At 29.4% G+C, this 23,141-nt stretch overlaps 3 protein-coding genes across 7 annotated transcripts; 2 read left to right on the top strand and 1 right to left on the bottom strand.

The window, feature by feature from the left end:
- Positions 1–1,763: 1,763 nt before the first annotated feature.
- LOC130934882 (uncharacterized) lies at positions 1,764–6,803 on the bottom strand. The gene is made up of 8 exons (XM_057864407.1): positions 6,788–6,803; positions 6,063–6,175; positions 5,681–5,767; positions 5,091–5,378; positions 4,800–4,961; positions 3,644–3,697; positions 3,096–3,245; positions 1,764–2,147 (listed from the first exon to the last, which is right to left on the bottom strand). Exons 1-8 carry the CDS (start codon positions 6,801–6,803, stop codon positions 1,764–1,766), a joined length of 1,254 nt encoding a protein of 417 aa, XP_057720390.1.
- Positions 6,804–8,512: 1,709 nt separating this feature from the next.
- On the top strand, positions 8,513–13,892 carry LOC130935206 (uncharacterized). Of its 4 annotated transcripts, XM_057864818.1 has the most exons (6): positions 8,513–8,755; positions 8,834–8,941; positions 9,815–9,868; positions 10,749–10,799; positions 12,442–12,609; positions 13,538–13,892. In XM_057864818.1, exons 1-6 carry the CDS (start codon positions 8,654–8,656, stop codon positions 13,658–13,660), a joined length of 606 nt encoding a protein of 201 aa, XP_057720801.1. In that variant the 5' UTR covers positions 8,513–8,653; the 3' UTR covers positions 13,661–13,892. The 4 variants fall into 4 exon arrangements, with proteins under 4 accessions (XP_057720801.1, XP_057720803.1, XP_057720802.1 ...); XM_057864820.1 differs by lacking the exon at positions 9,815–9,868; XM_057864819.1 differs by lacking the exon at positions 10,749–10,799.
- Positions 13,893–15,886: 1,994 nt separating this feature from the next.
- On the top strand, positions 15,887–19,082 carry LOC130935317 (glycosyltransferase BC10-like). Of its 2 annotated transcripts, XM_057865012.1 has the most exons (3): positions 15,887–16,278; positions 16,417–17,038; positions 18,213–19,082. In XM_057865012.1, the coding sequence occupies exons 2-3, from the start codon at positions 16,517–16,519 to the stop codon at positions 18,849–18,851; spliced, it is 1,161 nt and encodes a 386-aa protein (XP_057720995.1). In that variant the 5' UTR covers positions 15,887–16,278; positions 16,417–16,516; the 3' UTR covers positions 18,852–19,082. The 2 variants fall into 2 exon arrangements, with proteins under 2 accessions (XP_057720995.1, XP_057720994.1); XM_057865011.1 differs by having other exon boundaries at positions 15,887–17,038.
- Positions 19,083–23,141: the final 4,059 nt, after the last annotated feature.

Genomic DNA, 23,141 nt, shown 5'->3' with positions numbered 1-23,141 from the left:
AAAGTAGTGGTAGCATTAGGTGTCTGCATGATATACCAAATAATAGTAAGCTATATTAATAAGTGCCAAATTAAATGGAACCAATGATTAAATAAAAATTTATAAAATTTACGAAAGACTCGTTTAAAGAAGAATAAATCTGTGGATGTATAATTATGATAGAAAATATCTAATGTTGTTCTTTTATAATAAAGTTAAATAAATTAATATATAAAAAAATATTCTCAAAGCTAAAACAAGGAACAAGACCTTAATTTTTTTTATTCTTGGGTAAGTGCAAGAAAAACAAACAGCGATTATTAGGAGAAGACTAATTAATAACGGGATAATATATCATATTTATTTACACAATAATAAGAACAAGTTCTGACCTCTGTACAATATTGTTGAGAATTTTCTTATTCCTTCAACAGAGTCACATACCGAAAAGTAAGAGATTATGAAAAATATGATGATTTTGATGCATATTTTCACCTATCAACCTACTGAATATTTCTTTACTTGGATAATCTGATAAAAATGTTGAGAGATTATGACCGATTTGTCAAAATTATATATGTAGCACTCTTTTTAAATAATAATAAGTTTAATTGGTCTGTTTATCTCTAAAATTTACTAAAATTTTAATTAATTTTGAAAAAAAGACAAATTGATCCTTAACTTTTTAGTCCGCAGACATTTAAGTTTTTGATGATTTAAAAATACATTTAAATTCATGACCTCTAAAAAAACTGAACATATCATCCCTAAGTCTAATTTGTCCAATTTTAAAAACCCTCTCATGTGTGCATCCGTATTAATCAGATCAGTACAACGAGTTTGATTTTTTTGTTGAGTCAGGGATTAATATGTCCAAGTTTTAAAAAGGTCAAAAACTTAAATGTATTTTCAAATCTTCAAAAACTTAAATGTCTGCGGATCAAAAGGTCAATGACTTATTTGTCCATTTCTTATTAATTTTTATTGTTTAAAAATTTGTAATAGAGATTTTGTATTAAAAAAAATTCTTACTAATTTTAGTTTTTTTTTAGAATAAAATACAATGATACTAGAATATTGAAAATTCTTAAGTCATTCTATATCGAATACAAAACAAATATTTTAAAAGATGTATTTTTTAATAAAATATAATTAAAAAGGATCTAATTAATTTTTTTTATCTAATACAAATATTCAATTACAAATTTCTAAACTATAAGGATTTAATTAAAACTTTATTGAGACTATAAATATTTACTGATTAATTAAACCTAAAAAATATTAATATAATCAATTTATGCAGGTTCATCATGTCAAGTTTGAACTTTTCTTTTTCCTTTTTTTCCGTTCTTTTTTACAGCAATTTTTTTCAGTAATGTGATATATATTAAGTACTCGTCAAACTTGAAAGAACCAAAGAAAGTAAAATGTTAATAAGAATGAGTATATAAAAGGAGGATAACATATATAGCTTGCATTCATCACATTGAGCTAATCATATATATATATATATATATATATATATATATATATATATATATATATATATATATATTTTACCAAAGATAGCGAGACTCGAATCCGCGATCTTTAAATAAATATGAGGAGATTATGTTATTTGAGTTATAACTCAATGGCACCTAATCATGTACTTTTACCCACTTGAATAGTATTTAATTTAAGAAATGTATTCTTAGAAGCCCTATAACCTAGAATATGCTTCATATAATGAATTAATTAACTTTAACAACATAATAAATGCCTACAACTATATGAAAAATAAATTAAAGGCACATATAATTATAGTCACTTGAGCCAGGACCACCATAATATAACTCAGGATCTTCAACATAATCCCCAAGAAACCTAACATCATAGCAATTATATTCATCAGAGTAGCGATCAACATATTCAGGAAACTTCAAAGACTCAGAGTTATCATGAATTCTCATCCTTTTGAAGTAGGCAGAGTTGGGTTGTGAGCCAAATTTACCATTGCCCATGTTTGTTTTAGTGTGAGGATAGTGTAAAATCTTAGAGCTATAAACTTCACCACCCCATTCCACAGAATCAGCATTGTAACATAATGTTTCAAATAGCTCTGCTGGCCAATACCCTATGTTTGTCTTCTCTCCATACTGCACCCACCAATTGTTGGTTATAATGTCCTAAATAAATTAAGGAAATTAAATTAATTAACTCGATTAAATAAATAAGAGCAATTTCAGATAATTAACTTTTTTTGAGTTGACATACATCAACTAATTCTTTTAAAATTATTTTGTTTATTTTGAATTATAGATTCTAAATCAAAGACTTTTAAATGTAAATTCTAAATTATAAACTTAAATATTAAAGTTAGATAATATCGACTACGGGTGTTCAAGATCCGATCCAGACCCGTGCTTGCCAAGTTCGACCCCCTCCCCTTCTCTTCCCTCGCCCTTTCGGGTCGGGTCAGGTTATGCTTTGATCCGTCCGACTCGACCTAAGACTACTTTTTATAATTTAAAATAAAATTAGTAATGTCATATTTTGTTTATACTTTAATTAATATTTTTTTATATTATACGGTATTGTTTTTGTTTCAAAATATTTTATTTTGGTATAAATAGGATATAACATTTGTTAAATTTGATTTTCAAAAATAAAATTTTATTATTTTAATATATAAAATTTAAAAAAATTGTATATACCTTTTAGGATCAAATCTGAGGTCTAATTAAATCCGGACAAAAATATACTTGGTGACCTTTTACGGTTAGATTCGAGGTCTAATTAAATTCTGTCCGTCCCATGAACACCTCTAATGTCAACTAACTAACCATTAATTTTTTATATCTTTTCAATAAATAATATAAAAAAGCATACGAAACTAATTATTAGTTAGTCACTATTAACTAACTTTAGATTTTATAATTTATAATTTAGGATTTATGGTTAAAAATTTATAATTTATGGTCTATATTTAGGATAAATAAAATAATTTTAAAAAATTTGAACGATATTAGCCAAAAAAAGTTAATGCCTAACATGATTACTTAAATAATATGTAATAGGGGTAATAACAAATTAAATTAAAACTAGGGTTTTATTTTGATATAAAGTATTCTGACCTTATAGATGTAAATATTTATATCGTATGGAAGGTCACCGGGAACTGGAATGATTGGATAAATTGCAGCACCTAATGCAATTTCTTTACTAGTTTGAACAAAACCAGGACATGTTAGATCAAAGCAACCCGTTTTGTTTGAACCATCAGCCTGCATTATTATCAATATCACCATCAAATTAAAGGGGAATTAATCCAGATTATTGGAGATAATTCGAAAAGTTTCTGATAATCAATTCGATAAAGTTAGAGTTTCAAAAATTTAAAGATTCAATTAAAATATTAATAAAAGTTTAATTAGATATAATAAAATAATATATTTTTGCAATTGACCAATTTATTGGCTACCAAATTTGCATTGAAGTGAAAAATCCAAATGATTATTTTTAGTTAATTCAATTGAACCGATCAATTCGATTTAGTTCTCAGAATCATGAAAACAAAAACACTGTAATATGCAAAATTCCTATGTGTCTATTTTTCAATTAACATTTATTTATCCTTATATAGAACCCAATAATTAATAATTAATTAAAATTAAATACTTACCGTCCAATATACGAACACACGAGTTTGTCTATCACCATATACACCCGGATTGACCTGTTTTCATTAAAGACAAATAAAAGAATTGAAATTTATTGCTAAAAATGGCTAAAATTAAACACAACATGGTGTATATAACTTTAAAATTAAATTGACGCATGAGGCAGTTAGCATGTTTTAAAAAAGGAGGATCTAGCGCTTTAATACCATGTCATGATACCACTCATCCCAAAAACTTCAGCTGATGAGAAAATGTAACACTAATAATTATATCTCTAATATTCCATAAACCTCCATTGTATACATTGTATAAATATTTCATTGGCTCCTCATACTTTCCCTTTAAAAAAATGGCACTTTAGTTGGTGATCATTTATCATGCAAAATTTATTATTCGAACTTTATACGTGCAAGTAATAAGAGAATTAATTAATTGATGTTTCTTCATGTTTCCTATACCAATAATACAAAAGATGTTTGGGTGGAATAAATGCAGATATTTCCCATGAAGGGAAGTGGATTATTTGTCCACGGGCAGAACTAGCTAGAGCATTTTATTGGAGAAGGCCAATATAAAAAAAAAAAAAACATCACTATAAAAGAAGAAAGAAATTAAAATTAGGGGACTAGTAAAAATTAAAAAAATTTATACATTAAAAATTTTAATTTGGGAAGCCATTATTCCCCCCTTACTATATAATAATTACCGCCCCTGAATTTGTCCAAACTCATTACTTATGTAAAAAAAATTAAATTAATAAAAAAATATTGTTACCTTCTTTTTCATAAAATACTTTTTGGGGTTTCAAATAATTGTGAATTGTGCATATACTGTAAGCCTCTTCTTTCATATATATATATATCTTTTTAGTAACAAATATTAACTTTATGTTATAGAATTTTCTTGATACATATTATTATGTCATGAAACTATCTATTTTAACGATTTAAATTAGAATTAGTTAGAAAAATAATTTATTTCGATAAAAAAATATTATCAAAACTAATTATTATATATTTATATAAATATATATTATTTAATTTATTTTAATGTGTATTTTTATTATTTTGTATTATAACATATCTTTTATATTAATGATTGATTTTGGTGTAGATGTTAATTGGGATAATATGTTTGTGTTATGAATGAATGAATTACCGCCCATCCAGATTGAACAGATTCAAAGTGCTGATAAGAGCCAGTGAGGAGAGAAATCTGTGCAGTGCTGAATTCATCATCTTTCTCAACAAATGGCCAGCATACATTTATGTCTGCTTTTGCTCCCAAGTACCTGAACCCTACTGCGAACAATATTGCCTTCTGTATTTATGCATCATGCATGATTATATATATAATTTAAATTTAATTAAATAACTATATAAAATATTTTACACTAATATTATCAATATATTAAAATTAAAATGTATATAGTATTTGTAATAGACTCACAGAGTGATTTCTTAGTGGTACATAGGAGTCAAGATTCTCATGAACTTGTCTAGTGGGAGAGAAGCTAGGTTTCTTCCTTCCATATTCTTCAATTGAAGGAGCCCTAAGCATGTCATTCTTTCTTATTCTTCTAATAGGTATTGTTCCTTCTGGACATGTTCCACTTTTCTTCCATATTTGGGAAGTTAACACCCTCAATGATAATGAATCTTCAGCATCCTTTGTTTTGCTTCTACTTTTGCTCCATTCAATAGGTTCCTTATTTGCTGAATTTTTAGTGGGAGCCATCTGATTAATAAGTAAATAAATGTACTAATTAGTAGGTAATGTAATGCACCAAGGATGTGATTATTTCAGAATTTTTTTAATAACTAAAAAGCACATTCATTTCCATTGAGGAATTAAAAAAAATTAAAAAAATTATTTTTTTAGACTTTTTTATAATTTTAACTACATAAAAGTCGATGAAAAGTTTAATTATTCTGTCGGCCTTTATAATTCGTATACTATATCAAAATTTTCAGTTAGAACCTTACTAATATTTTTTTAAATAATTAATTATAAACAAATTATATATTATATATAGTGACCTGGATTTTGTGATCTTTCAAAGCAGGGTGATCAAAAGCTGGCTGCTTATTAAGGTCAATGCAATCAATAATATCCCCATCTTCACTCTACAATTATTAGTCATGCAATACATGTTAGTGAGATTAGCACCAAAATATTAGTAATAAGCATCTTGCCTAAAAACAACTTAAAAATGTTGAGAAACTTAACAAAGTAACTAATTACCTATTTTTTAATGTAAATGCTATAGAGGATTATTTGATTAATCATGACTAACATATGAAAAGCATGTACTAGTTTTTCTTCTAACGATCACATGCAATATATAATTAAATAATTAATTTGAAGAGTATAAAAATAATAATTATTAATTAGTAAATACTGTTTTTTTTTTTTTTTTACCTTGATGGTTTTCAAGGAGTGCCTTCTAAGATGTCTCAATTTGTTCTCAACTTCCAAAACCTTCTGTTTGGAGAATGAACCACCATGGTTTACAAACCCTTGAGCTATGATTGCTAGGCCCAACAATAAAAAGATGAAAATTATTTTGGAATAATCCATCAAGATTTAATTTGATAGAAGATTATCTATATATATTATTTATTGGTGATTATTATTATTATATTATTTGAGACAATATAATTGAAATGGAAGACAAGGATATGATTTGGGGTTTGAAAACATATGTGGTATGTGCCATTGATTATTATTATTATTATTTATTGGAAACATATATATAGATATGAACTAACTAGAAAATAAGATATTATTTCTTAACAATGAGTGAGAGTCAGTGATGACTGCATGATTTACCATCTAAATATGTCATTCAACTTTTGTTTTTATGCTGATTTTAATTGGATCTTTGGCATGAAAAGCATGCTTCATTTATCAGGTACCTCCTTTTTAGTCTTCACTCATTTGTCAAGTTAAAAAAAATTGCAAATATTTAAATTAGATATAATGGATAATTTAAAAAATATTTTTATTTTTCATCATATTTTAGGAATCCAGTATCTTTATAAATAATATGATTTAAGAAGATTGAGTATCAATTTATTAATATATAGAAAGATATATATTATTCTTTTTTTCATTATTCATAATTTCAAACTTGAAATATGTACCTGAAGTTGAAATCATGGTAATGGAAGGAATAAACAGATATCATAATTAGTTTAACTTTTGAACTTACATGGACAAAAGTCATAATCTTTGCAATGTATACAAACATGTTCACAGTTGTAGAGTTTTACCTCGTCTAAAGATAATTAACTAGCTAAGTATATGACATATTTATTTAGTTATGGTTTAAATTATTTCATAGCTCCTTATAGTTTTTGAATTTTTAAATTAGATTCCTATATATATATATTTTAATTTTTAATTAGGTCTTATACCAAATTAAATTTTGTAAGTAAATTTTTATTGTGATAAAAACGTTGAAACTAACAGAATATTTTATTAAACTATATAGAATATTCAGTTAAGTATTAGATATATTCGTTTTGTTTAATGAAATATTTCATTAATTTTAACGTTTTTGTCACGATAAAGACTTAATTATAAAATCTGATATAATATAGGGACTTAATATATATATATATATATATATATATATATATATATATAAAGACTTAATTAAAAATTTAACAAAATTATAAAAATTAACAGAGCAATTAAACTTTTATTTATTTATTTATTTATCTTCATGTGTTAACTATTCGTTAAACCCACTCAATTTAAAGAACAAGGATATACAAATCTTTTCATTCTTTGATTAACAGGAGAAATATTTTTTAAAAGAATTTTATAATGGATTTATATCTTTTATTTTAAGAAAAATTAAATACTAAGTAAATTTTTGATACAATTTTGAAGATAGTCTATATTTTTAAGTAGCTAGTTAATTGTTTATATTAAATTTAAGGACAATTCACTTCATTAAACCAAATACATATCAATATTACTTGAATATCTCAAATAAAAAAATCAACATAAAAGTCTCAAAACACATTTATATACAAATCGAATTAATTAATATTTTGTGTTATTAGTGATGGATAATAGCTATTTTTATGTGGAATTTAAATATTGTAAACTTTAATATTTTGTGTTATTAGTCATTATAAGATTATATGTTAATATTTTATGTTCAAAATGCATAAGACTTTATACTAATGCATAATATTATATTATTTGTATTGATTTAAATATTTGGTGTTATTAGACAATATTAATATTAATTATGATTATGCTTTAATTTTAGAGAAGAGTTTGTTCTTATTATATTTTTTTAAGTGAATTTTACTAAGTGAATTATGAAATAATGGTTGGAGATTATGTGATTTTTACATGCTAAAGACCCGATTTTTATCCAGATTTCACTCGTTCCGAAAGTGCGTAAATTTCATCGGATTTAGGATCGAGTTAAAGTCTAAAAATTAGACCCGATCTATATTTTGAGTCAGATTTGGATTAAGCTAAATTTGATGTAACCCAGCCCATATACACTTCTAATAAAAATAAATTTAGTATTTACTTTATTTAATAAAAAATAAATATAAATATACACTAAAAATAAATTGAATAACAATATATTTATAATTTTATACAAAAAATATTAAAGACCAATAAAATTAATTTTTTTGTCATTATTTAATTATAAAATTAATTTTTTAATTTAATAATCTAACAATATACTTTATTTCATATTTTTAAATATTGATAATCTATCTATCCCCAAGTATTTTTTGTCTTACAAATTTTATTTTGGGGGGTACATATGGCATTTTCTTAAAAGAAACGGATGCTCTAGATTCTAGAATAATCGAATCCTTTAATTCAATATTCCAGCATATAAGTTTGTAACACGAAACGGAAATGAGAGTGAGAAAGTGTTACAGAATCGAGGGAGCGAGCTTAGAGAGAAGAAAACTCGCTTGCGATTGACGCCAACGGAAAAAAAAGAAAGAAAGAAGAAAGAAACGAAAATGGTGCTCCTCATGCTGATGATCACCGCCGATCTCGAAAACCTAACCGATCTTCAACCTCAATCTGGTTGCAATGACCCTGACTTCCCCTATATGTTCAAGGTCTTTCTCGTCATTTCCCCTAATTCCATTCTTCCATGCTTCTCTCTTCTTATCACTTCCCATTTTCTCTCTCTGTAGGTCAAATGTGGAAACTGCGGTGAGGTCAGCCAGAAAGAGACTTGTGTTTCTTTGAAGGAGACCATTACTATTCCCAGGAGTAGAGGTATCGCTCATCTCTTTCAGAAGGTACAATTCAATTTCAATCACTTCTTTTTGTTGACTGTGTTTTCAGATGTTTCGATTCAAGAAAAATGGATCAATTGTGTTTCGTTGCAGTTATTTGATGTTATTTGTTTTTCTTCCATTTGAATTTCTAAATCTTGCAGCATATATATGTGTTAACGTCATAGATTCTTCATTCGAATAGGCTTAAATCTTGATATCTCGAGGGTAGAGGGAGAAGTAGAAAGAAAGAACTATAATTAGAAGCCAAGCCGTTCGGTTCAGACTTCAGACTTCAGACTCCTTAGGGTTTTTGTTTCGGAGTGAGTTAGTTTTATTAGCACTGGATATAAGGGTGTTAGCGTTGTCGAAAATAAGATTGTGAATAGTGAAGTTGAGTTCAGCGAATTCCTACTGGAGTTAGCTGTTGATGTGAAAAGCTTGAATGGTTTATGTTACAATGGTTTTAACATAGACAGGATTTATTATGACTGACAATGATGTCATCTAGTCCTTTTAGTCGACCCTGCGGAGTGAGACAAGACTGTTGGTGACGATGATGGTAATTTGTTAATATGTTATTAGGAAACTCGCAAGTCGCAAGGTGATGTTATCCAGTATATTATTTGCAGTTTTAATGGATATAGCTTTCGTGGAATTCTTTCAATAAGGGTGAATGCTGCACTCTGGAACACGAAGAATATGCAACTCTGGTGTCTGTGAAGTTATCTATCTAAATAGTTTCTTGCATGTGGTTGTAGACTGGATGAGTACTGGAATTTTCGTTTTTATTGACTTGACAACTTCGAAGTATATATATATATATATATATATATATATATATAAGCTCGTTTTTAGTTTAAGAGTTAAGACTGAGAGGAATTTTGTTTCATTTAGCCTTATCACAGAAAGTTTCCTTGGACTAGGATCCTCAATTACACTCAGAAGAAGGTACAATTAATCACTCTTCAGCTCTTGTTATTTTTGTTAACTGTGTTTTTAGATGATTCAATTCAACAAAAATAGATCAACTCTTGTTATTTTTGCATGGCCAAATTTGTAACCTGTGCTACCCAGCAATTACTTTGGTTGTAATCTTCCATTAAATGAGCTAATACAGTTTGCCCCTATTTACCGTATAATTTTATTCATGCATTCTGTTTGATTAAATGGGTAGAAGACATGTGAGAGGCCCCATTAAGGAGGGTTACCGGATAGATGATAGTCTTAATAGCTAGAGATAGAGGGGGAACTGTGACTAGAAGGCCAGAGCCCATTAGCCCAGTAGTTTTGGGCCAATTAAGGGTTGTTAGGGATTTATTTATTTAGTTACTAATTAGCAATATAAATAAGGGCATCAGTGAACTAACAAATTATGAATTCTATGAATTCCTATGGAGTTGGCATGGTACTTGACTCAAAAATGTTGTATCACTCTGATTGTAATGGTTTTAATATCGACAAGATTTGACTAGCACTGATGTCATCTAGTAGAACAAAACTTTGCTGTTGATTTTTTATGACTATAGTCTCCATTGAATTCATTTCAATAAGATTGATTTGAATGAGTGCACCACTGGAGAACAAATGATATGTAGCTCTGGTATTTTTGAACCGTGAAGTTATGCTGCGCTCTGGAACACGAAGAATATGCAACTCTGGTGTCTGTGAAGTTATCTATCTAAATAGTTTCTTGCATGTGGTTGTAGACTGGATGAGTACTGGAATTTTCGTTTTTATTGACTTGACAACTTCAAAGTATATATATATATATATATAAGCTCGTTTTTAGTTTAAGAGTTAAGACTGAGAGGAATTTTGTTTCATTTAGCCTTATCCCAGAAAGTTTCCTTGGACTTGGTTCTTCGATTACGCTCCGAAGGTACAATTAATCACTCTTCAGCTCTTGTTATTTTTGTTAACTGTGTTTTTAGATGATTCAGTTCAACAAAAATAGATCAACTCTTGTTATTTTTGCATGGCCAAATTTGTAACCTGTGCTACCCAGCAATTACTTTGGTTGTAATCTTCCATTAAATGAGCTAATACAGTTTGCCCCTATTTACCGTATAATTTTATTCATGCATTCTGTTTGATTAAATGGGTAGAAGACATGTGAGAGGCCCCATTAAGGAGGGTTACCGGATAGATGATAGTCTTAATAGCTAGAGATAGAGGGGGAACTGTGACTAGAAGGCCAGAGCCCATTAGCCCAGTAGTTTTAGGCCAATTAAGGGTTGTTGGGGATTTATTTATTTAGTTACTAATTAGCAATATAAATAAGGGCATCAGTGAACTAACAAATTATGAATTCTATGAATTCCTATGGAGTTGGCATGGTACTTGACTCAAAAATGTTGTATCACTCTGATCGTAATGGTTTTAATATCGACAAGATTTGACTAGCACTGATGTCATCTAGTAGAACAAAACTTTGCTGTTGATTTTTTATGACTATAGTCTCCATTGAATTCATTTCAATAAGATTGATTTGAATGAGTGCACCACTGGAGAACAAATGATATGTAGCTCTGGTATTTTTGAACTGTGAAGTTATGCTGCGCTCTGGAACACGAAGAATATGCAACTCTGGTGTCTGTGAAGTTATCTATCTAAATAGTTTCTTGCATGTGGTTGTAGACTCGATGAGTACTGGAATTTTCGTGTTTATTGACTTGACAACTTCGAAGTATATATATATATATATAAGCTCGTTTTTAGTTTAAGAGTTAAGACTGAGAGGAATTTTGTTTCATTTAGCCTTATCCCAGAATTTTTCCTTGCCCTAGGATCCTCAATTACGTTCGGAAGGTACAATTAATCACTCTTCAGCTCTTTATTTTTGTTAACTGTGTTTTTAGATGATTCAATTCAACAAAATAGATCAACTCTTGTTATTTTTGCATGACCAAATTTGTAACCTGTGCTACCCAGCAATTACTTTGGTTGTAATCTTCCATTAAATGAGCTAATACAGTTTGCCCCTATTTACCGTATAATTTTATTCATGCTTTCTGTTTGATTAAATGTGTAGATGACATGTGAGAGGCCCCGGTTTACAGGATAGACAATAGTCTTAATAGCTAGAGATAGAGGGGGAACTTTGACTAGAAGGCCAGAGCCCATTAGCCCAGTAGTTTTAGGCCAATTAAGGGTTGTTAGGGATTTATTTATTTAGTTAGTAATTAGCAATATAAATAAGGGCAGTAATGAACTAACAAATTATGAATTCTTATGGAGTTGGCATGGTACTTGACTCAAAAATGTTGTATCACTCTGATCGTAATGGTTTTAATATCGACAAGATTTGACTAGCACTGATGTCATCTAGTAGGACAAAACTTTGCTGTTGATTTTTGATGGCTATAGTCTCCATTGAATTCATTTCAATAAGATTGATTTGAATGAGTGCACCACTGGAGAACAAATGATATGTAGCTCTGGTATTTTTACTTGGCATGCAGTGCAAATTCTGAGTGGAATTCTATTTCATTTAGCACCTCTAACTTTTACTTGGCATGCAGTGCAAATTCTGTGGCAGGGATGGTACAGTGGCAATGATTGAAGGAAGAGGCCAACCTCTTACTCATTCACAAAGTCAGTCAGGGAAGTATGCTCCATTGATGTTGTTTGACTGTAGGGGATATGAGCCGGTGGATTTTGTATTTGCTGATGGATGGAAAGCTGAGTCGGTGAGTCTCCTTATTGTTGCTCATTGTTTTCTAAGTGTGGTATACTATGTGTGATTTCCTATTATAGTTCGTTGCTGATATATCAACTAAATACTGCAATTAGCTCATACAGCTTTTCTCTAAGGTGGTAAAAGTGAACATTATCAGGGTTTATGTTTACTGTTGAAAACTAGATATACGTTATCCCTTATGCTTGAAAATTACTTAAGAACTCAAAACTTGCATGAATATTAATTTTTGTGCTGAAACAAAAGTAATAATTATAAGCAATAATGATTAGGTTCAAAATAAATTTATAGTGAGAGCCAGACCCCCTTTCATGCAAAGTTGTACTAGTTGATCATTTTCTAAGTGTGGTATACTATGTGTGATTTCCTATTATAGTTCAGTGTTGCTGATATATCAACTAAATACTGCAATTAGCTCATACAGCTTTTCTCTAAGGTGGTAAAAGTGAACATTATCAGGGTTTATGTTTACTGTTGAAAACTAGATATACGTTATCCCTTATGCTTGAAAATTACTTAAGAACTCAAAACTTGCATGAATATTAATTTTTGTGCTGAAACAAAAGTAATAATTATAAGCAATAATGATTAGGTTCAAAATAAATTTATAGTGAGAGCCAGACCCCCTTTCATGCAAAGTTGTACTAGTTGATCATTTTCCCCTGATGCGGAAATATCTATCTTCACTTCCTTAGGTATTGGCTTTGTCATCTTGTTTTTTCTTCCAAATCATTTTGAATATGTTATTTCTGATTTCATGATTGTTGAGATTATCAGCAAATTCTGTAATCCTTCATCTGATTTTCATTGTTTACTTGAGGTTTTGACTTTTGACATGCTTCATATTTTTTGACAACATAAATTTTCCACGTTTGTGCCTATTTTGTATTTTCCGAATAATGCAAGTTGTACCTTTGTAGCTGGAGGGAACCAGATTTGAAAATATTGACTTGTCAAGTGGAGACTTCGCCGATTATGATGAGAAAGGAGAGTGCCCTGTCACGATATCCAATCTTCGCTCCACTTTTGAGGTGGTGAAGTAGAGTAAACTAGTTTGCTGTTTGCTCATTTCCGGGTACATAAAATCGACCGTTCCATGTTTTACCTTTTAAGCTCACCTTTGGTTGTAATTAGGCACTGTATTCGTGAGAACCTTAAAACTATACATGTTAACCATGATGTATTTGGAGGGGGGAGAAACAGCTTCCTATTTCCAAGTGATCGATGTGAAGCACATTTTATTTCATATTTGGTAAGTTGCGTTATGTTGATTGATGTCTTTGTCTAATCTGAATTACCTTCTTAATGATGAGAACTTCTGAGACACCTCTTATGCCATAACCCCTGTGGTGGTTGATAATTCAAAGTATCTGCATGTTTTCCACTCCCATTTTGACACACAGAAATCAAATGTGGTGCGTTTTCTGTTTTCATGAATAAAAATCTTTGAATGGCTCCCAAGTGTATTGTATGCTTATTCTATATTTCCATCTGAAGATCTCATTATTGTCTTGCTATCTTCTAATATTCACAAACTAGGTATTCTATTCTGAATTTTTCCATTATCTCCCACTTTCCCTTTTTCCTGTTTCTAATACTCCACATCTTTTTTTTATAGCTTTATATTGCTGGAATAAATTTTGAAAATATTAACAAATCAATTTCAATGCTTTTAACATTTTTAATTGATATTCACTTTGGAGGATAAGTCTGACTGATATATCATTTCAAAAAATCCAGAAGAATAAGATGACGGTAGAGTGAAAAATACTAATTAATTTGATGATATTAAAACGATAATAAAAATTAAAATAAATTTAACTCTGTTTGATTTCTAGGTTTTAACGCTCTCATGTTTTTTGGTAGAAGTCTTTTTTATTTTAAGTGAAATAACGCGCTCAATATAATTATTCACTTGTGTTTTTGTAGTAAGATGCTGCATTCTTTATTTAAATGTTTTTTGTGGTTTTAGGTTAAACTAATATTAGTTGTGAATAATACATCTCTAGTTTTTTTAATTAAAAAAATGATTAGTAAACTGCCAAAATCGATTTGATTTAGAGTTTTGCTAACATATATTTTAAGTTATATATATTAAATATATTATCTATTTTTTTCACCAAATATATATAATAAATGCATTAAAAAAATTAAATTCTATATGTTTTTGTGCTAGGTAAACAATGAGCATTTTGAACAATATGAACAATTATCAATCAAATAAAAATATACTATGCTCTAATTTAATGCTATTAATTAAATTTAAAATTAATTTATTTTTTTAACTATATTAATTCACATAGTTCAAAAATGTTGTTAGTTACTTATACTTTTTCTTCGTAATAATATCCGGAGCCAAACCCTTGTGTTTTATAGCGTCCCCACACCCCACTCCAAACTGGGGGAAAGAAGAATTGACATAGACAGCAGCCAACAATAATGGAATTGTTGCCATGGGCCACGGCAGCTTCTGCAGTCAAGCATGTTTGTCTTTGCCTTGGTAAAATAAAGAACACTATTCACACTTAAATAAGGAAAAGTTGGTGTATTTTGCATTAAGCCATTAAGAATTTCACTTTTTATGAAAACTAATTTGATTCATAGAGTTATGATATTACTTGAAGACTCACTTTGGACAAATTAAGTTTCCCCTAACCCGTGCTAACTTTTTCGTTGGTTCTGGCTAATCTATCAATCACTAATTCAATTAATCTCCTAACTTTTCAAAAACAAGAGGTATATTATGCTAACTTTTTTAATAATGAGTACGTTTCTTAACACATTTTTATCATATGTAGTATTATCATTCAGCGACAAAATGCTAACAATATGTGAAATTACAACTAATTAAAAGGTATAGCTAGAATAATATAATTAGTAATTTTAGCATTAAAAAAAAAGTATATATATGTTTCGAAATTGTAACAACCATTTTGCAACTAAATATTTAATTTAAATGGTGGTCAGACTATATCGACTTAGCCTAATCGAAAGGGTTAAACCAATTTATACTCCTACTTTATTTTATTATCTCATCTTTTAAGACCGTTCGAATTAGCATCCTTCTAGAATTAATTCACATTCAAAGCCTCAAAGGGATTTAATTCAATAAATATAATAAGCATTTAAAATTTCTAGGAATTTTCATGCTCTAAGAATCCCACATTATACGGCAGCCATCTAAGATGAAAAATGGAATGTGAAAAGTACAGTGTCTGACTTTAATGAAGGTTGGCCATTTGGGTTTGACAAATAACAACGTGACACATTTCATTCATTTGTGCCAAACTCCAAAATAACACACTCCTCTTCATGCTTCATACCCAACAACCTTTGACTCTGTTTCTGTGCATACCAAACACAAATGCCATTCATCATAGATATGCATAGATTGCTTTACATCATTGTTAGTTACTCGCGCCACTACTGCTTCTTCTTATTTCAAAGTCCTTTTTAATTTCAGTTTCTAGTTTTCTGCATAACCCCTTTAATTCTGTTTGATCCCAATTATATAATCAGTAATAAAATAGTAAAAATCCCCAATTTTGGCTTCAATCATTGATAAAGTTCATGTTTTTATAACTACCCATGTGCCCATATTGATGATCTTCACTCTTCACAACATCACATGTTCAAGGCTTGATTTTTGGCGCAGTCTATGGTATTGGTACTCCCTATTAGATAGATCTATAGCGGTTTTATTGTTGTGCCATAACCTTTCAATTCAAGCTTTGAAAATAACAACCATATCATAGATTTTTTTTCTCCCCTTCATTTTGATGCCTTTATTTATATTCAGTGATGATGCTGTGTTCAGAGTTGACTTCATTACAAGAGAAGAAGAGTTCTGTAATTGAAATGTTAGATTTTTAGTGATTTGGTTTTGCCTATTGGGAAAGATGGAATCTAGGGCTATGGTTCTTGAAGAAGGGAAAGAGAGAACAACAAACCAAGTAAAAGGGTTACCTATAACGTTGTTGAGGGTGCTTATTTTGTTTGTTACAATCTGTGCTGTTTTCTCAGTTATTAGCATATATACACTTAAGCATTTTGGGATTGAGAGTGTTGTCACAACATCAGTGATGAAATCTAGTTTTCAGCCATGTCGTGGCGAACAGGATAGGTTGTTAGACTTGGAAGATTGGATTCGGCCTAATTCGAATCCAATCCACAATATGAGCGACAAAGAATTGTTTTGGAGAGCTTCATTTGGTCCTAGGATCAAGGATTACCCTTTCAAAAGGGTTCCTAAGGTTGCATTTATGTTCCTTACCAAGGGACCATTGCCATTAGCACCCCTTTGGGAGAGGTTTTTCAAAGGAAATGAGAGGCTTTATTCGATATATGTCCATTCGCTGCCGTCGTTTCAGCCTCAGTTCAGTCGTTCTTCTGTTTTTTATAACAGGCAAATCCCTAGCAAGGTATGCTGATATTGATCCTCTTATGGTACACATAGTTTGTTGATTTAAATTTCATTTGTGGATTGCTTAATTTATCCCTTAATCCTTAATTGATACCAGTTTGGTTGTTTAGATTGTTTGTTCATCAATTACATGCTTGAAGAGAATTTTGTGTTTTCATAATCCTGGCTTCTGGTGTTAGTACTGTTTTGCTTTTTGTTTTCGCTATGTTGTAGATTTAGGTGCAACAGAGTTGAGTAACAAAAATCAGCAGTTTCTTGATGAAAATGCAGCAATTTTTTTCTTCTTCAAAATTATTAGTGATTAGTCTTGAAGATGAGTTTGAGGGGAGGTGCGGCTGTAATCTGCAATTACTTATTCTCTGTTTCCTTTCATAGTTCTTATAAGAAATATTTGTTGCCATGATTAAGATAGACATGTGTTAGATTCTTCTGATGCATATTCTTAATGAGGAGTTTTTAAGGACAAATGGTTTTAGAGTTTAAGTTGCTATGTATAAGATAATAAGAACAAGATTGGTTCTGTAGTACTTTGGGCTCGAAACATGGACATTATCTAAGCTTACTTGATCATATGCTAAAATCTAGTTTATGATCGTACTCCAATCGAAGCTATAAAAATTCTAATATCATTATAGATCAGCCGTCTAAACGACGCAAACCTTTAGTCAAAAGTACAAGGTTGAAGGGTTTCTGTATTTGATCATATTATGGATAAATGTTCCCGAGTCTAAGATTACAAACTATGGATTAGTTTAGCAAATTGGTAATCATGATTTGTGCTCTCCTTAGGAAGTAAGAGGTGGTTGCATCAATCAGTTTTCCTAAGGTTTTTAACCATAGATTTAAGGTTTTGTGAATTTACATAATTTGTGCTCAGCCATATTATAAGGATCATTCTTAGAGTATGTTTGGCCAGGAGGTAAAAATTGGATTGAAATTTTCATGGACGAGCTTTATGTGTAATTTTAGTTGTTTTACACATTCGAATCATCCATGAAAAGTTTTCGCCCCCTTCTTTACCTCCGGCCAAACACACCCTTACAAAAGAAATGATTATGCCTTATAAACTGGAGACTTGGCTGCATTTCAGAGTTGAGGTTATTCCTGTGTTGCTTTCGTGCTTAAACTTGTTCGAATATTGAAAATACATGAATTTCTCTTTTCTCCTGCAGGTTGCTGAGTGGGGAAGGATGAGCATGTGTGATGCCGAAAGAAGACTACTCGCTAATGCATTGCTCGACATCTACAATGAGCGGTTTATTCTTCTATCCGAATCATGCATTCCTCTCTACAATTTCAGTTTCGTCTACAATTATATCATGGAATCCAAGCACAGCTTCATGAGTGTGTTTGATGATCCTGGACCTTATGGAAGGGGACGCTACCGGAATGAAATGGCCCCTCTTGTGAACATAACACAGTGGCGTAAAGGCTCTCAATGGTTTGAAGTGAATCGAAAGATTGCCACCAGCATTGTTGAAGATACGAGATATTATCCGATTTTTGAAAAGTATTGTAGACCAGCTTGTTATGTTGATGAGCATTATTTTCCAACCATGCTGAGCATTGAAGCAGGGAATGCATTGGCTAATCGGAGCTTAACCTGGGTGGACTGGTCCCGGGGTGGCGCGCACCCGGCTAGTTTTGGAAAATCAGACATCAGAGAAGAGTTTATCGTTAGAATTCGCAGTCGTCATCATTGCAAATACAATGAAAGGAACTCCACAGTTTGTGTTCTTTTTGCAAGAAAATTTTCTCCTAGTTCTTTGAAACCTTTGTTGGATATGGATTCAAGGGTCTTAGGCTTCTAACACTTGATATTTTTCACTTTCAATTGAAACTATAGGAAAGATATACATGTAGAATAATAATAACAATAATTTAAAGTCTTTTGAATCTTAGCTTATAGCTTAGTAAATCATATGGCTATGGTGATTGGTGGGTTTCTTGTTCACCATTTTAGACATTTTTTGATGTACAAAGTATATGATTAGCCATTGTCCTTAAAAATTTACATAATGATTGAATCTTGATCTTCATAATTTGTTTGTGAATTTGCAACTCTTTACATACACTAATCTCTTCAAATGTAGCCTCTATGACACTCAACCACTTTGTAATTTAAAAAAAAAATTAAGGGAATTAATAGTAGCTTCCAAGGCTTTTTATATGTTCTAGAAGCATCCTACTTCAACAAAAAGGACCAAACAAAAAATCATCATATTACATATATAAAAAGAATAAATTACCATTTATACCTATAAAAAGATACCGACGCTGACAAATGACAATTGTAACCACGGAAGATGGCTTCCGTGTGCCAAGAGTACTCTAACAGACCAATACGTAACCAACGTCTGGGTACTCTTGGCACAAGTGGTTATAATTGTTGTTTTATTTTTATATGGGTACATTTGTCAGCGTCGATATCTTTGATGGGTATAAATGGTAATTTATTCTATATAAAAAAATTTCAGTTATCAATTACTACATGTATAAAATATATGTTAAAATATAAAATATACATTAAAAATGTACGAAACAACACATGTAAATATATACATATATATAATGAAATGACTGGTTTTGTGGATTTTTTTTATTAACGCAGAGTATTTTTGAATAAGAAACTAAAAGGTGCAGATAATATTTTTATGAAGAAACCACTCTGTGATATAAACATCCAAGAAAAAAATTGAAAGGAAGAAGAATGGCCAAGATAAAATGGATAGCAAGGACACTGAATACCATATACTCATCTATCTCTATCTAGTTTTTGTTTCTTTCTTTTACTTGGATAATTAATTTTAGAACATCTCAAAAATATGAGTAGAATTTTGAAATGTTACATTTTCTAGAACTACTTTGGCTATAAAATAAACTTGTGATAATAAGGCTAGAATATCAATTTAGACCTAAGAAAAATAAATAGTGCATTTGAATACTTGTGATATCAAACAAGTCTTCAAAGATTTGAAGGTATCATAGAACATTAAAAATAAAACAAACTAGGAGTTCAACCATCTTAATTTATTTCAAGTTGACCCATCTAAGCTATCATTATGAACTTAGTCCTGTATATGTTTAAAAAGAAAAAAAAAACTTTGGCCAAATTTATAGATTCATAATAATGAAAGGGTAATGATATATTATCTTAAAAATATTCTTGCGTGTCCTCTAATTAATAAGCTTATCAATATGTTGGTAGGTTTATGCTCAAATTGATGAGACACCTAACAATAACATTGTTGCAGAAATCTAGCCAACAATATTGGATGCAATTAAGGATGTCATTAGTTTGCGTTTTTATTTTTATTTTTTTAGTATTTTTAGTTTTTAAAACTTACGTAAAAAAAATGTAAACATGAAATAAAAATATAAGTTTGAATTTTTTTATAAAATCCCGAAATAAAAAAGGACTAAAAAAGAGAATTTTTATTATTTTGCTTAATTATTTATTTATTTATTTATCAATTCATTAATGTGACAGATTTTTCTGATTTCAATAACCTGACTATTAGCCATGTCCATTAGAACAAGTTGAATTGAACAATTTCCCCTATTTCAAAGAGCTTAAAGAGTTTCTTTCTTCCTCTTTGTGAATTATCAGAGAAAGAGATTAAGCTGTTTAGTGTAGTCAGCTATATTTTTCTAACAAAAATATTTGTTAACAAGAAAAAAATAATTAAAAATAGCTCAAATTTACTTTATTTGATATTTATTAATTATTATAATAATTAATAATTATTAAATAATATAAATTTTGACTTTTTTTTTTGTCTCGTTAGCATTATCATTTTTTTAATTAGTATTCTTTATGGGAATACCTCTTTGGATCTGTGCTAACGTTTATTGTTACATGCACTAATGGTGCATTGAAATCAAATCAATAATATAATTTAGAACATTTCAAAATTTCTTTTGTTTTTTTTCTCTTGGCTTCCGATAATTTCTAAAACAAAGCCAATTATGTTCGTTTGGACTCATTGATAGACATAACCTTGAATTTGCAATTTCATTGGAAACCCCGTTCTTATTAGAAGTTAGTTGAATTTTTCTTTGGTCTTATTAATTGATGAATCATTCAACTTAGCAATTAGTAGAACTATACAAGGATTTCCAAATATAATAGTTCTTGAATGCATGACCACCAATTTATTTCCATTAAAAATTGCTATCAAACTTTGTAGCATATGGATTCAAAGGTTATATATGAGGATTTGACAAATACTATTACTTTTCATTGTGATTACAAGGAAAATGTATGTGTAGAATAAAAGGTTTCAATTATTTTACTTATATAAAAAAATCAATTATTAAATTAGTTATTTATATATAATATATATTAAAATATAAAATATACATTTAATAATATATTTAGTGACTGATTTTTCATATACACATAATTTTTCTGTAAAATTTTAGGAACTAGCTTAATAATTATATGGTAATTTTCATTCATCTTCCTTGAAGAAAAAGTGAAAAACCCCTATTTTGAGAAAATTGATGTGAAGCAAAAGTAACCATATGGTAATTTCAATTCATCTTCCTTAAAGGGAAAAAAATAAAAAAACCCTTATTTTAAGAAAATTGGTGTGAAGCAAAAGTAACCATATATATACGCCATAGGCCTATGGGCTTTGTCTTTGACCTTAAAATATGATGAGAATATTAACAAGATTAATTAAAGGTGGATATGTGTATATTGATGAACATTTTTAACCATTTTCAGAACGGCAATTTTGATCCGTGGAGAATGGTTCATAGACCTACCCTTCTTTGGTCAACTACTCATGCCAACCAAATTTGATAATACATTATTATTCACTATTCCATTTTAATATGTGTTCTTTATTTATTCGGAGAAAGAAAACTTAAATATAGTCTCAACCAAATTTATTAAAAGAAATATGTAGATACTCTCTCTCTCTCTCTCTCTCTCTCTCTCTCTCTCTCTCTCTCTCTCTCTCTCTCTCTCTCTCTCTCTCTCTCTCTCTCTCTCATTGCTCTTCTTTTGTTTTGTTTATTTATTTATCTACTTATATTTAATTTATTTACTTCTCATTTCAAATAAATTTAAACAATTTAATTAGGTGGACCAAGTTTTTCAATATTTGGCTCGTATTTTATACACAAAGTATTTTGTAATGAGTTCATTTTTTCATTCATAATATTTGTCTTTTGATCATTTGAAGAGTTAGAAACCAAAAATGAAGAACTCATTACATAACTATTTATCAAATTAGACTTATTTAATAACTAGGTTATAAAATAAATTAGACTTATATAAATAAAGAATATTTAGCAAATATTAAATAAAAATGACAGGTATACTAAGCTAAAGATTTTCCTCAAAATAATAGGCACTATGAAGAAAATGCAGTATTATTTTTCTTGAAAATTCTTAAAGTAAGTTAGCTAAGATAATCTTTGAATTGTTGACAATTCTTCAAGAACATTCATACTTAATTACCCCTACCTAAATTTGTGTGTGATTGTAATGTGACAAAAAAAAAAGGTGTTAATCAATCTGAATAGTGGTTTTCAGAAACTTAATCAGTGAAGATAGAAATTGATATCATTGTTCAACATCATTGATGTAATTAGCCAATAGGGTAACTTCAGGTGGAATCAATGTTTTTGTTAATTACTATTTAGAAGAAGATCAAAATCAAGGGTGTATTTATTCTCTATTTTGACTTTTGTCGCATCCTTGGCTTGGATGCCAGGCCCGTTGACTAATGACCCAACTTATAATTAAACGTGTCCTAATCAAAATTAAACAAGGATTATTTGAACATACGAATATATATAATTTTGAAATATATTGTATATTGTATATTATTTTTTTTTACGGTATTTTTCAATCCGATTAATCTGTCGCAGATCTAAACTTTATTTAAGAATTTATCACTGACTAATGAATTACTCAACGCGGAATTCAAACTAACTCGACACTTAAACAGATTATTGAACTAACTACTAAACTAATGATTGTATTATATTAGATTAGTTGAAAATAAATCACTAGCGTGAGATTGTACTAATTAGAAAATACTTGTAATTTTGATCCACATATAAATAAATTAATTAGTTAAAAC

The sequence above is a fragment of the Arachis stenosperma genome, chromosome 6, assembly GCF_014773155.1.
Source record: "Arachis stenosperma cultivar V10309 chromosome 6, arast.V10309.gnm1.PFL2, whole genome shotgun sequence".
Classification (NCBI taxonomy): domain Eukaryota; kingdom Viridiplantae; phylum Streptophyta; class Magnoliopsida; order Fabales; family Fabaceae; genus Arachis; species Arachis stenosperma.
Note: the sequence above shows the minus strand (reverse complement) of the source record. Positions and strands in the feature narration are given on the sequence as shown.